General features: G+C 34.3%; 1 protein-coding gene across 2 annotated transcripts; it reads left to right on the forward strand.

The window, feature by feature from the left end:
- Positions 1–127: 127 nt before the first annotated feature.
- Positions 128–13,492, forward strand: LOC117919156 (NAD-dependent protein deacylase SRT2). Of its 2 annotated transcripts, none has more exons than XM_034836260.1 (12): positions 128–314; positions 3,172–3,214; positions 3,383–3,620; positions 3,789–3,851; positions 5,166–5,211; positions 6,116–6,276; positions 6,374–6,503; positions 10,579–10,743; positions 11,795–11,922; positions 12,199–12,298; positions 12,395–12,463; positions 13,235–13,492. In XM_034836260.1, exons 1-11 carry the CDS (start codon positions 294–296, stop codon positions 12,443–12,445), a joined length of 1,146 nt encoding a protein of 381 aa, XP_034692151.1. In that variant the 5' UTR covers positions 128–293; the 3' UTR covers positions 12,446–12,463; positions 13,235–13,492. The 2 variants fall into 2 exon arrangements, with proteins under 2 accessions (XP_034692151.1, XP_034692150.1); XM_034836259.1 differs by having other exon boundaries at positions 129–314; positions 3,786–3,851; positions 13,235–13,488.
- The last annotated feature ends 769 nt before the right edge of the window (positions 13,493–14,261 follow it).

The following is a 14,261-nucleotide window of genomic DNA, read 5'->3' on the forward strand; positions in this document are numbered from 1 at the left end:
CGAAATTTTATTATTATCAAATTTTAAATATTTTGTTATTTTTATAAAATAATATTTTAAATGATATAATTGATGGTTGTAATGAGAATAGAAAAACCAACATTATTATTATTTTGACCAGACGTTGGAGGGAGGGGCTTCTGGTCGGTACGAAAGCCACGTCTCGGCCAAACCGATATTATTACTCAGTTCTGAGAAACCGATATCATTACTCAATTCTGAGAATCGAAGCTCGCAGGCATATTTTGTACGAGAGTGAAGAGGGAATTGATTGGAATCAAAACCAAAGGCAAATGACGGTGTCCTCCACCTCTGTAAGTGTCCTCCTGGTACTTATCCATTTTTCATTCCCGTTAATCTATCAACTGCCGTTTTGGATACTTTGAAACTTGTTCTTATTTTTAAGAATCTTTTCGCTTTTCCTTTTCTATTTGTTATCATGATTATGCGAGGATGTGGAGCAGTTATGTGAAGACTTTTGATTAATCGAATGCCCATGTTCACCAAAAACTGAATTCGTTTGAACACTAAGATTTTAAGGAATACTGTGTGCGAGGTGGTGAGAGTTTATGTGTTGTGATTAATGAGAACTGCAATGACCACATTTATAATTTGAGAGAGGTAGTTAAACTTACTCCCAATTTCTGAAACTTTTCCGGGAATTAGCTTGATGGTTCAGGGAGCTCCAACGGGAAATCGGGAATTAGAATATTTTTCTTTGACATGTTCTATGAATTTCATCATGTGCTTGTTTTCTAAAATGTTAGGGTTATCCCACAATTTCCAGAAGTGGTAATAATAAATCCAGTATTACCATTATTAACATAAAATTAAATGATGGAAACCCTATTTGACAAATCTGAAAACTATTCTATTAAGCATGTAAAACAACACAAATTTTCATAAGCTATGTTAATTTAATAAGTTCTTTTCTTTAACAATAATTTTCGATTATAATGAAATGCTTGGAGCTTCAATCTTTAAATCTAAAGATCCAAGCTCGATTCAATAATCGAGCAAAGATCACATGTTGTTATGACATGTGGATAATCTTTCACCAGCTCAACCGAACTCCTAAAATACACAAAGCATGGGGTATTCCTTAAGGGTTTAGGGCATTTAACCCAAGCGGTTGGAGCCCTCTAACTTGCTCCTTATGGATTCTCACCCAAGGCTTGTAGCCCTCTATTTGTAGATCCATGCACCTTAGATCTCCACTAGAGATGAAACACAAATCTGGAGTTGCGTATCCTTCAATATTTAAACATAGTGAAGCACAAAATTCCCAACCATGAAGGTTGTATCAAAATGCACAAGATCATGCGAATAATTCAAGATAATATAGACATGTATCCATGAGTGAAAAGGAATTCAAATACAGCATGGTTTGATAAAAATAAGACAGTATCCATGCAAGAGATTGGCAATGCAATCATAAAAATACCACACTTTTAAAAAAATTAAGATTTGAGAACACAAATCATGTAGACGAGTAGACAACTCAAGTAATCTAAGAAATCAAGACATCATACAAAATAGATTTTAATTGAGTGGAAAAAAAATCTTGTTATACGAAAGACTAATAAAGACTTACATAGATTCTTCAACCATTCTCTTCTGCTTCATATTTCTCTAATCTTTGTGGAAAAGGAAAATACCTACTGTTTTTTATGGGAAAAATTTTCAAAAATAGAATCACTTGTCGAGTATTAGAATTTTCCCACAAAAATTTTTATGTGGGATAAGTTATTTTTGGTGGGGAAAATTCTAGTACTAGACAAGTGATTCCATTCCCTACAAGGGAACCTCAAAGAGCTTTCTTTTCAAGAATCATCGATATCCCTACTGTTTTTCTCTATGTTATTTTTATTTTTGAGAAATTATTTTTGCATTTACCTAACTCTTTACACACCCACCTATGATTTTTTTGAGGACAAAAATACTCATCACTAAAAAAATCGAAATGCCCTTAATACATAATTTTATTCAAATCTAAAAATTTTAATAAATAAAAAATAAAAAATGGACTTCTAAAAAATTAAACTTTTAACTTAAAAAATTTATATTAGAAATTTCAATTAAAAAGTGTACAAATAAATATTAAAAAAGATAAAGAAATACTTGAAAAATAAATAAATAAAGGAGGCATGCATGTGCAATGCTGAGGAGCCACATGGCTTCAAGGTGTTCTACGCTAAGGAGCTGAACAACTCCTCAATGTCCAACACATGCACACCAGACAAGGCTACATGGTTCAACCTTTTAGGTTTGGACATCCCTAGGTCATTCTCGCTTTTTTTTTTTCCAACTTTTTTTCTACTTTTTCTAACATTTTTCACCTCTAGATCTTCTAAATTCATCCTATTTGTTTCCTAATTATTTTTACAACAAATATTTGTCAAGAATTACATAAATAATAAACCTTAAATATATTCATGTGAAATAAACCTAATATCATTGTGTGGATTCCAAAAACAATACATCAAAGAGGTTGGAATTAGCTTTTAACTTATCTCAAACACTTTGTGTGTGTGTGTGAAAAAGAAACTTGGGAAAAGAGGTTTTTTTGCCTTACTGTTTTATTAAGAAGAAGAAATGAGGAAAGAAGGTGTAGAAGAGAGAACGGGGAAGGGTATTTCAGCTAGATTGGAAATAATTAGGTAAATATAGTAATAGGATTTATGTTTTGGGGTGGATATGTAGAGATCTTAGGTAGATACGAATATAAATTCTCTTTAACTTTGTCCTTAATTTTCTTAAACAAGTAACTTATATAGAGATCAAAGAATGCTTTATATGAAAAAAATAAGGAATTTGTCTCAATTGAATTTTAGAAGAGGTATTTGATAGAAATTAGGTTCTCTCATAAATGCATTTGAGAATATTATACAATAAATTATTGAAGGCAATAGATGTTGAAAATACTTAAGTTGTGCAATGTTGTAATTTGACATTCCGTGCTAGTTAAACCAAAATGGCCTGTCAATTACTTTTTACCAAGAAAAAAAAATTTTCAACCATTTAAAATTTAAACTATAAACTCATATTTGTGATTGTCTTTTTAGCCTTTATGAAAGTATAGCTATTGAATTATTAGTTTGGTACCATTTTTCTGTAGCATTTAATTGTGGTAGGGAATAACAAATACCAGTCTACTGTTTGGACTTGCAGATCTTCAGAAGTGTGAGGAAAGTGTTGGGGACAGCAGTGACAGGCAAGTGTGCTCATGTTATATATAGATCCCTTCAGCATCATGAAATTCCCGACCCACATTACACAGACACACACACATATATACATACATACATACATGCATGCATACATACATCATATACACATATATGATTATCATTCTATGTTCTTGGTATTTTTGTGTTTATAGATACTATACAATCAAGTAGCAAAAATTGGCAATCACTGTTCAGAGTAAGAAGTGTCCTACCTTTCCAGGATTCTGTGAAGTTTGTCCAAACATCATGCCGAATCTCAGTTCCTGGGACCTCATCAGAAAGTGAACAGAAAGTGCCCTCAAACTTTCTAAGGGACAAGAAGTTGATTCCTGAATCAGATCCTCCAAGCATTGAAGATATCAAATTTCTATATCAATTCTTTGATAGCAGGTTCCTTTTGGATGTCCTCATATATGGTTTTATCACAGAGATTAAGATTGTGCAACACCTTTTTGTCAACGACACTAGTTTTAAGATAAAATATATATTATTCTTACTGAATTTTAACAATATCGATGAGGAAGTTCTGCTATATTAGTTTTTACCATTGTGCAGTAGCAAGGTTGTGGTATTGACCGGAGCTGGAGTAAGTACAGAATGTGGCATTCCTGATTATAGAAGGTTCTGTCTTCTCTCTGGAGTGTGGATTCAGCATTTCTAATCCATTGTCCTTTTGCAACCTTAAAGTATTGATTGCCATGCGAAAATATGCATATTGTAACCAAAACATGCATAACTAGGAGATTCTTGTAAATTGATGTCAGTTTCTTAAACTTTCTAGGAACCTTGTAATCTTTTCAAGCATGGATGTGCATACTTGATACCTGTAAAAGCAATAGTTTGCACAATTTTGCTATAAAAGTATTCTCTTCCTATTTATCTGGATAATAGGTGGCAATTAGTTGTTCATATTCTTTCTGTCTGAACTTGTTTTACCTGTTGTTTTCATTTTAAAAGGTAGTTTTTGCTGTGCTCTTGACCATAAAGGTTTTTGGTTGCTCTTGATTGCTATGTGAATTTTTATTGATTATTTGCTTTTGTGTGAGGATCTTGTGGTCAATATCATTTTTTTTTTTGAAAAAAAATAATTAAGAAAGGAAAAAGAAAAAAAAAAGAAAGAAAATTACCTAGCCATAACTATCGTGGCAAACCACTTGTATTGCTTTAATTTGGGTTGTGTGGTGGAAAAGAAATGCTAGGATTTTTGAGGACAAGCCAAGGACTTTAGAGGTTCTTTGGCATACCATTCATTTCCTTGCTTCTGTTTGGGCCTCTTGCATCACAACTTTTAAAGGTCATCCCCCTTAATGTGGTTCAACTTGATTGGTTAGCAGTGTGTAGTTCCAAGGGTGTGGGTTAGTAAGGAGAGGTTGCTTTTTGTAATTACCTTATGGTTTATGGTTTTTGGTATTCCTTGTGTTTAGCTTTTGCTTGTGGGAGGATTCCTCATCCTTTTATTGTACTTCTTAATTCCTAATTCAATATATCGCATTATTGTTTCTCATAAGAAAACTATCATGGGCTACCTGATTCTCATTTACTTTTGGCCTAAAATTTTTTCTTGTTCCTCTTGGTTGAAGATGAAGCAAGACCAGTCAGTGTGCTTCTTTGCTTGTTCCTGCAAGTATAGTGCCCTGAATATGATGTAATCTCTATTACTTCTTGGTTCCAGAGTTGCATTTCAGTTTAAAATAAATTTCTACAAATTCTATGTTTCATCGTTTCTGAGGATTTTGTGAAATAACTGCGATCTAACCACTGATTTATCCCAGTTGGGCTAAATGACATAATAAGACCTTTTAAGCTTAAAAAGGATTGCAATTTCTTCAATTATAAGTTTTCAAAATTGCTTTTGAACCTTGGATTATATTATGCTTTTGTTTAGAGCTTCTGAAAATGCTACTTCTTATACTAACTGGTATTATTTTGTTGCAGCCCTAATGGAGCTTATAGTTCTGGTTACAAACCAATTACCCATCAGGTGATTTGAGGCATTCTCACATCTCACAATTATAGCACCATTTCAATATTTAGGGGTTAAATGTTTTAGCCTTTGAAGGTTTATTGACAAGAATAAGACTAAAATTTAGGAAAATTGCATATAGAGAACCACGGCAATGAGAAACAACTCAGGGTAAAGTTAAAAAATGGGAAAGAACTATGAGATGAAATTTTTGTTTCCTATTAAAAATACATAAAGAAACAAATGGAACCTGGGAGATGCATAGCACAATGTGTCCCAGGTTTTTTTCTTGCACAAGAAAGGCTATGCTCTTTTAGTGTATCATTTTTTTTTAATCTAATGCCCAATAGATCTTTCAATTAATTAAAAAGATCAAGAACGATGAGACATCCTTCCATGATATACAAACTTAGATCAAGACATGGAATAGACTCCTTAACAAGGAACCATAAAAGTTGAACAAAGAAGAGAAGTTACAAAAAGTGTAAGCAACATTTGAACAACCATTAAGCAGACTCAAGGAGGTACATAATCTCTAAAAAAAAAGATACTGACTGCTTTGCTTCTCTTTTAGCTAGCCCATCTGCCACCTAATAGGTTAAGGAACCCATCGAATGGAGCATCCCAACTCCTTCAGCGTATCATCTTTAATCTTTCCTGATTTTTTTTTCCTTCCACTTGAGTAGAAGAGGTATTTATCCAGTCCATCTGTTATATAAAATGGATCTACATATTTATGCAATTTTCTTGTTCGTATTTATTATCGAGAATAGATTTTAACATTTTCTGTCTGGTATTCCCCATTGTTGATCTAGTTGAGCAAAATCTTTGAAATAATTTACTCTATTAATTGATTTTGTTTGTTTTATCTAGCTCAAACAATTTCTTTAACTATTAGTCTTGTGAGATATTTCATATATAGGAGTTTGTACGTTCAAGTAAGGCCCGCAGGCGGTATTGGGCAAGGAGCTATGCTGGATGGAAACGATTCATTGCAGCACAACCTGGTGCATCTCATAGTGCATTGGCATCTTTAGAAAAAGCTGGTCGGATAAATTATATAATTACGCAAAATGTTGACAGGTGAAAGCTCTTCCTTCTGCCATTTCCTTTACTAGAGAAACTTTCCAGATGCCTTTAGTGAGTAATATGGAACTAATTCATCGTTAGCTTGCCTCAGGCTGCATCATCGTGCTGGTAGCAGCCCACTTGAATTACATGGAACTGTTTATTCTGTAGTTTGTTTAGATTGTGGTTACTTGATCAACCGGAATTTATTTCAAGATGAATTGAAGGTCCTTAATCCAAAGGTTAGGCTTCTGCTGTAAAATTTATTTTTCAGATCAACTATCTAAACTAATATTGAGACTTTGTCTGTTATTTTGGCCATAAGGCTATGGAAGTGTGTGAAATAAGTTTGACCCACGATATATATGTATTATTGATAGGCAAATGACTAAAATATGTTAATAAAAATGGCAATCAGAATGAAGGACTGTTGGGTTGGGGTGTGGTGGCTATCCCTAAGTAGAAAATGGATACACAAGGGAGCCGAAGGGCAAGAAAATGCAAAGTAACCACTGCCACACTAGCAAGACCATATACCATTAACAAAATCTAAGAAGGAAAAATAGTTCTCCCCCAAGAAAAATCTAGACTAAAGAAAAAGGGCCTTGATAATAAGGTCACTTGATGCTTGAATGGACCACTTGAACTGTTCAAAAGTTCTTCAATCCTTTCCCACCCAATGGTCCTAAACAAACACAATGGACCATCCTCTAAACTTATCTTGTTTCTTACCTGAAAAACTTCCAAATCATCTTAACAATGCCTTTTTCACCAACCAAGGTAAAACCTAACAACAATGCTATGGATAAAACTCAACCTCTTCTCTTAAACTAACCCACAGTAGTGTGTTTTCTTTTTGTTTTTTTCTTTGTTTTTTTTTTTCACTCTTGGGACTTGAACCTAGAACCTCCCACCTTCCCACATTAAACTCTAACCACTTGAGCAAGGCCTCATGGGCAAGCACCCTCCCTTACAACATCAATAATATGTATAAGTAAATAAATAAAAATGTCTCATGGGAAATGTGCAAACCTCACCCTGTTTGGTTGGAAAATGATCACTTAACTCAAAACCATTAAGCCATAAAAGGATATAACAATGAATTTCTTGTTGACTAATCTAATTTAAGATACTAAGGAATCTAATTTTTGAGATTTAGTTGAAAATACTAGGGAATTAATTCCCTGATTTTTAGGATTGCATAGCTGTATAATTCCCTAATTTCCGAGATTTTATAGTTTTATAATTCCTATTTAACTTTTTTGATTTCCAAGGAAGAGGATTTCTAGGAATTAGTCAACTTTCTTTATCCAATTTAGTTTCTTAATTTTATAAGATTGTACACTATAAATACTACATCATTTTACTTCCATGTGGTATCAAAGCTTGCTTAAAGTCTCTAAGTTCTCTTCTAAGTTTTCTTGATGGTTGTCATTACCATTGATTTCCATTAGCCTTCATTGTTGTTATTCTTTGCCTTAAGTGGTCTTCATTGTCATCACCATTTTTTTTCTTTCTTTTGTTCCCAGCAACCTTCTTTACCGTTGATCTATCTCTATTTCACTATCCACTATGTCGAAAATCTAAGAAAATCCAACCTCAAAAACTACATTCTAGAACTAACCACCTACTAGTGAATATTGTGAAAAGAGAGAAAAGGGAGAATCCCTGATTTTTGTTATTAAAAACTATTAATAATACACATTGGACTTGGGTATATATATACATGCTAGTGGGACCTACAATACAATAAGGAAAAAAAAAGAAAAGTAAATAACTGAAATAACTGTACACTATCTAACACTCCCCCTCAAGCTGGAGCATATATGTTATATGCACCAAGCTTGTTACAAATGTATTTAATTCTAGGACCTCTGAGAGATTTAGTAAAAATATCTGCTAGTTGATCATTTGAATTGACAAAACTAGTCGCCACACATCTTGATGCGATCTTCTCTCTAATGAAGTGACAGTCAACTTCAATGTGTTTGGTCCTTTCATGGAATATTGGATTGGATGCAATATGCAAAGCGGCTTGGTTGTCACAGATGAGCTTCATTTGTTCATCATTTCCAAATCTCAACTCCCGAAGAAGATGTTTCAGCCATATGAGTTCACATGTTGCCAGAGCCATAGCTCGATACTCGACTTCAGCACTATATCTGGCCACTACATTTTGTTTCTTACTATTCCAGGATATTAGGTTACCTCCAATAAAAACACAATACCCGGAAGTAGAACGTCTATCTGTGGGTGAGCCAGCCCAATCTGCATCTGTGTAACCAACAACCTAGGTATGACCTCTGTTCTCGTACAACACACCTTGACCTGGTGTGTTTTTGATATATCGAAGAATGCGGATTACAGCATCCCAATGGCTATCACATGGTGACTGTAGGAATTGACTAACAACACTTACAGGAAAAGAAATGTCTGGACGAGTAATGGTAAGGTAATTCAGTTTACCTACAAGTCGCCGATATCTCTCAGGATCTCCTAAAGGCTCCCCCTGTTTTGGTATAAATTTGACATTTGGATCCATAGGAGTGTCTACCGGTTTACAGTCTAACATACTGGTTTCTTCCAAGATGTCTAAAGCATACTTCCTTTGGGAAAGAACCACACTGGAACTGGATTGAGCTATCTCAATCCATAAGAAATACTTGAGTTTCCCCAAGTCTTTAGTCTGAAAGTGAGTGAAAATGTGTTGCTTTAGTTTCTGAATACTATTCTGATCACTGCCTGTAATGACGATGTCGTCCACATAAACTACCAGATAAATACACTGCCCCGAAGAGTTATGATGATAGAAAACGGAATGGTTTGCTGTATTGCGAAACATGCCAAACTCCTGAACAACAGAACTAAAACGGCTAAACCATGCTCGAGGAGATTGTTTCAAGCCATATAGAGAACGGCGTAACTTGCACACTAAACCAGACTCCCCTTGAGCAACAAAACCAGGTGGTTGCTCCATATAAACTTCCTTAGCAAGATCCCCATGAAGGAAAGCATTTTTAATATCTAACTGATAAAGAGGCCAAGAACGCATAGCAGCCATGGAGAACAATAGACAAACAGAAGCTATCTTAGCAACATGAGAGAAAGTGTTACCATAATCAGAACCATAAACCTGAGTATAGCCTTTAGCAACTAAGCGGGCCTTAAGGCGATCAACCTGACCATCAGGGCCAACCTTAATTGTGTAGACCCAATGACAACCAACTGTAGATTTACCAGAGGGTAAAACAACAAGATCCTAAGTGTCATTGGAGTGTAAAGCAGCCATTTTATCTACCATTGCCTGTCGCTAGCTTAGATGGGAAAGAGCCTCAGGGGTGCTCTTGGGAAGAGAAACAGAAGATATAGCAGAAACAAATGCAAAATAAAGTGAAGATAATCGATGGTAACTCAAAAAATTGTAAATGGGATGAGGATTACGAGTAGATCGATTATCTTTCAGCAGAAGGAGGCAGAAGGAGGCAGAGCCGGGGTAGGAGAAGCCGAAGGGATAGGAAATGAGTCAGCAGGTACCTCGGCCAAAGAAGGGGAAGGTGACCGGAATGAAACACAGTCACTGAAAGGTTTCCCAGAATTGATTCACGGATAAACCGGAAATAATTAGGTTTTTTTTTCTCCCTAGGCTATGATACCATGTGAAAAGAGAGAAAAGGGAGAATCCCTTATTTTTGTTATTAAAAAACTATTAATAATATACATTGGACTTGGGTATATATATACATGCTAGTGGGACTTACAATACAATAAGGAAAAAAAAAGAAAAGTAAATAACTGAAATAACTGTACACTATCTAACACTTTTTAATTACATTATCTGTATCTTCACCATTTTGAATACTTTCTCTTACTACTGTTACCTTTGAACTAACATAGCCATTTCCATGTCTGGCAACACTATACACTACAATAGCTTCATCTGGCATTGTTATCTCATGCCTGGACAAAATGCTGGGTGAATCTGACATGTGATCAAGTGAGAGCCATATCAGTTTACAAGGTTCAGAATTTGTTATCAAATCGGGATATCATTATTTCTTTCAATAGAAGAGGAGTTTGAAGGCAAAATTTATACCATAAACTTATGAAAAAATGTACAATAAATGAAGGTTTCAACAAAAGAAGGGGGATGATCTATGCATAGTATATACTGTACCATCACACATCCATGCCTTATTCTTTTATATTTTACATTCTCATATTGTATCTATGTTGGATTTAAACTTGTATCTTCTCTTGGATTTTCATTTTGGATAAGTTATAGATTAGTGGGAAAATAATATATGTTTTATTCTTCAGTGGGCAGCAGCAATTGAAAATCTGAAGCATGACAGCCCTGGGTCAGACAAGAGCTTTGGGATGAAGCAAAGGCCTGATGGTGATATCGAGATTGATGAAAAATTCTGGGAGGAGAATTTTTGCATTCCCACTTGCCACAAATGCAAGGGGGTATTGAAACCTGATGTGAGACATTTTACCTTTTATGTGCTTTGTCTGCTTACTGTTTGGGAGTATCATTAAAATCTCTAGTATATAAAACAATTACTTAAGGATGTATACACATCAAATAAGGCTGTACATGCATTGGGATTGGCTCAGGTTAAACATGAATAGCTACTAGTACTCTGCAAAATATCGGTCAAAATGAAGTACTGTATGTTTCTGCTCATAGTTTGTAATCTGAAGTTCTTTCAAAATTTTAAATGTAAAAAAAAAAGAAAAAAAAGAAAAAGAGGCTTCAGTGGGACTGCATTATAGATTTGTTTATGGGATGACATTTCTTGCTTTTGTGGCACTTATGGCAGCCTTTTGGATGTGAAAGGCCATAGAAGCAAACAAGAAGGCCCCAGCCAAAGCCCCCCTCCTTTTTTTTTTTTCCCTTTTTTTGTGTATACTAGCTATATGCTTAAACAGATACATCTAATAAAAGATGGCTTGTTTTCTACTTGGAAATTTTACATTTCATAGGTGTGCATATAGCTTAAGCTGACACTGAAAATTTTACAAGTTTTAAAATGCTCCTAAAATTTAAGCCACCATTTTTATAGACGAATCTTCATATCACTACACAACAGAACCAATGAAAGTTCGGCGTTTATTGAATCTATTAAATTTTAATTCTACATGAACAAAGTTAATGAATTTTCACCTACATTATTTCCAAGGCTAGTTTGTCACTCAAGTTAGTCTTTCTTATATCTTAATGTACGAAAACTGGACATAAACTTTGTTTATGAGTATTATAGATCATATGGCATTAGTTTATTCCATTTAGAACTAATTCGTAAATTGGATACATGAAGGCTACAATAATTAGTCATTAGTTATCTATAATTGTCACCAATGATGAGGCTCCTCAGTTTTCCATCTTATCCAGTGGACAATGAATTTTCTCCAATCCCTTTTTATACCAGTCTCTGCTTGCAGTTGTTCAAGAATTTGTAACACCAGTAACCACAATAAGAAAATCCAGAGGTGATCTTCTTAATGTTCATTTTACTTGATAACTTTAAAGGTTGTCTTCTTTGGTGACAATATCCCCAAGGATAGAGCTGCTGAAGCAATGGCAGCTGTGAGAGGATGTGATGCTTTAGTGGTAGTTGGATCATCTCTGATGACCATGTCTGCTTTCCGACTTGTCAGGTACAAATAGCCCTGCACTTTTTTTTTTCATGCTAAAGTAATAGACAACTTTAATCCATTAGTTATGTTAAGAAGATTCATTTACATAAAAGAGTTATTATTTATCTCCACTTGGCCTTTGTATATTACAACTGAACAAAGCTAGACACCTTAGTTTGGTATGTTTCAGTTCTTCAGATTCTTCCATTTAGTTCTTATTATTAAGCAAAGAAACCATGAATGCAATTATGCAACCTCTTTCTACTTGCTCTGTAATCTTGAATTGGAATTTGGCAGGGCTGCTCATGAAGCAGGGGCTGCTACTGCAATTGTGAATGTAGGTAACACAAGGGCTGATGATTTCGTGTCCTTGAAAATCAATGCACGATGTGGGGAGGTATGCTTCTCTGAGATTAATTTAGCAGCTGGTTCTACATGCTGCTATGTTACTTTATCTTTGCTGATGCTTGGGTGTCTTGAGTTGTTCTTGCAGATACTGCCAAGATTGCTAGACATTGGATGCCTAAGCATACCTGTGATCTAGTGTTGATATCATTAAAAGGTATAGTACTTCTTATAATTATAATTTTAATGAGTCTCTTTGTTGAAATGATTGCTCAAAAAATGAAATGATTGCTTCCTTTTTGAGCAAATTATACTTCCTCACCTTTTTGGTTCCTAATATATTCCTCAGTACCTGTAATGTTTTTAGAACATAAACTAGATTCTCCCTGTAGTTTGTCATATGGTTGGAATATGTGTTTTGAAGATTACTGGGTATTACCCCTTATATTTGGTTATCTACTTGTAGAGTGCCTCTCATTACAATAGTGCACATTGTACCTTTTTTATGAACAATCTCGGGAATTATAACATCAGAAATGAAAGAAAAGTTATGTGTTGTGATCCATTCATATTCACTTTTGGTAACCACTCTTTTCTAAATGAGTGATATGTGCCTTCATATGCTATGAAAATTCAGCCAAATGATTTCTTCTTCAATATGATGTTAAAAAATACTCCCTTCCCAAGTAAGGTGAGAAATAGGGTCATTTTGCTTGGAATAGAATTGGGGATGAGAATTTTGCCATCCCACAGAACATAACAACCCATGCCTTACTATAGAACTGGGATGGGAACCTTGCCATCCTCCATTGGAACACAATGCCTCATGCAGCCTCTCCATACAAATAAACACTCATCTTTTTCCTTTATTTATTTACCTTCTTTATTTTGGGTTTGCTGAAAAGGAGGCAATGGACTATTATACAAACACACACACAAATTAAAATACCCGATGTCAAATTCTCACTGATCTCTAATGTGATTTCAGTTAAGTATGGGAACAAGTTGGAAACAGTCGCACAATGGAGTTGTCCATGCAGAGACCATTTGACTCAAAATGAAAGCAAATCAGTGTGTTCACAAAAGGAGTTGTGCCTTAATACCTTCTCTACCCTACTTGTATTTGTAGCCCACTCACATTGTTTTATATCTAGCCAAAGCCAGGAATTGTTGTGATATATCATGTGGAAATGTACATTTAATAATTTATCATTAATTTCTATATCAAATAATGGTTTTTAAGAAATGGAAGTGAACTTAGCATTCATTTGAGACTGTTATGCAATAATGATAAGGAGGGAGTCTAAATAGGAAGTTGGAGTATGCATTCCTTGCAGTGATCATCAATATACCAACGAACTTCTACTTTGTTTCCTGAATGGGATAAGAAACTCACCAAGTGATAGAGCTTCCTTTCCGAAACTTCACATTCAAATGATGTGTTGATTTGATGTATTCCTTTTTTCCTAAATCTTTGCTCCCCTAGGTCTATTTCTCTTATTTTTAGGTTATTTTTTATTTTTGGTTTTGATTTTTTTTTTTCTGAAGGGTAAAGTTGAAAGAGCAAAATTGCCCTCTTCTTCAACTCACACCCATACAAAAACCCTAGTACTAACTCTTATAACCTTTTTCTTTCCTTTCATCATTGTTTTCCTTTTTGTTAGTTCTCAAGGTTTGATTAAATTTAGTTTTGATGATCACAAATAAATGTTCAAATTTAGCATATAATTTTAAGTGTGATAGGTAAGAAAAACTTTATAATCAATCAAGAAGAAACTATATTTAAAGGGAACTTAAAAGGGCTTATTAAAACGCAAAAGAAACTTGTTAAAGGCTTATACTAGATATCGATGGTATTAGGTGCATTAAATTAGGATTTGCAGTCAAACGAGTATAAGTATGCCTTAAAAATTGGAATTAATTACAAAGTTATTCTTTTTTTTTAAAAAAAAAAAACAACTTTTTAAAAGAATTCACTTATGCATTAATGATGTCAAAAACTCATATTTTGACAT

This window comes from Vitis riparia, chromosome 7 (assembly GCF_004353265.1).
Source record: "Vitis riparia cultivar Riparia Gloire de Montpellier isolate 1030 chromosome 7, EGFV_Vit.rip_1.0, whole genome shotgun sequence".
Lineage (NCBI taxonomy): Eukaryota > Viridiplantae > Streptophyta > Magnoliopsida > Vitales > Vitaceae > Vitis > Vitis riparia.

Bases quoted from the DNA above. Each gene is read 5' to 3' on its own strand.
- LOC117919156 (XM_034836259.1), top strand. From the start codon at position 294: ATGACGGTGTCCTCCACCTCT. The intron at 3,215-3,382 runs GCAAGTGTGCTC...TTGTGTTTATAG, and splicing joins GTTGGGGACAGCAGTGACAG to ATACTATACAATCAAGTAGC. The intron at 11,923-12,198 runs GTACAAATAGCC...GGAATTTGGCAG, and splicing joins TCTGCTTTCCGACTTGTCAG to GGCTGCTCATGAAGCAGGGG.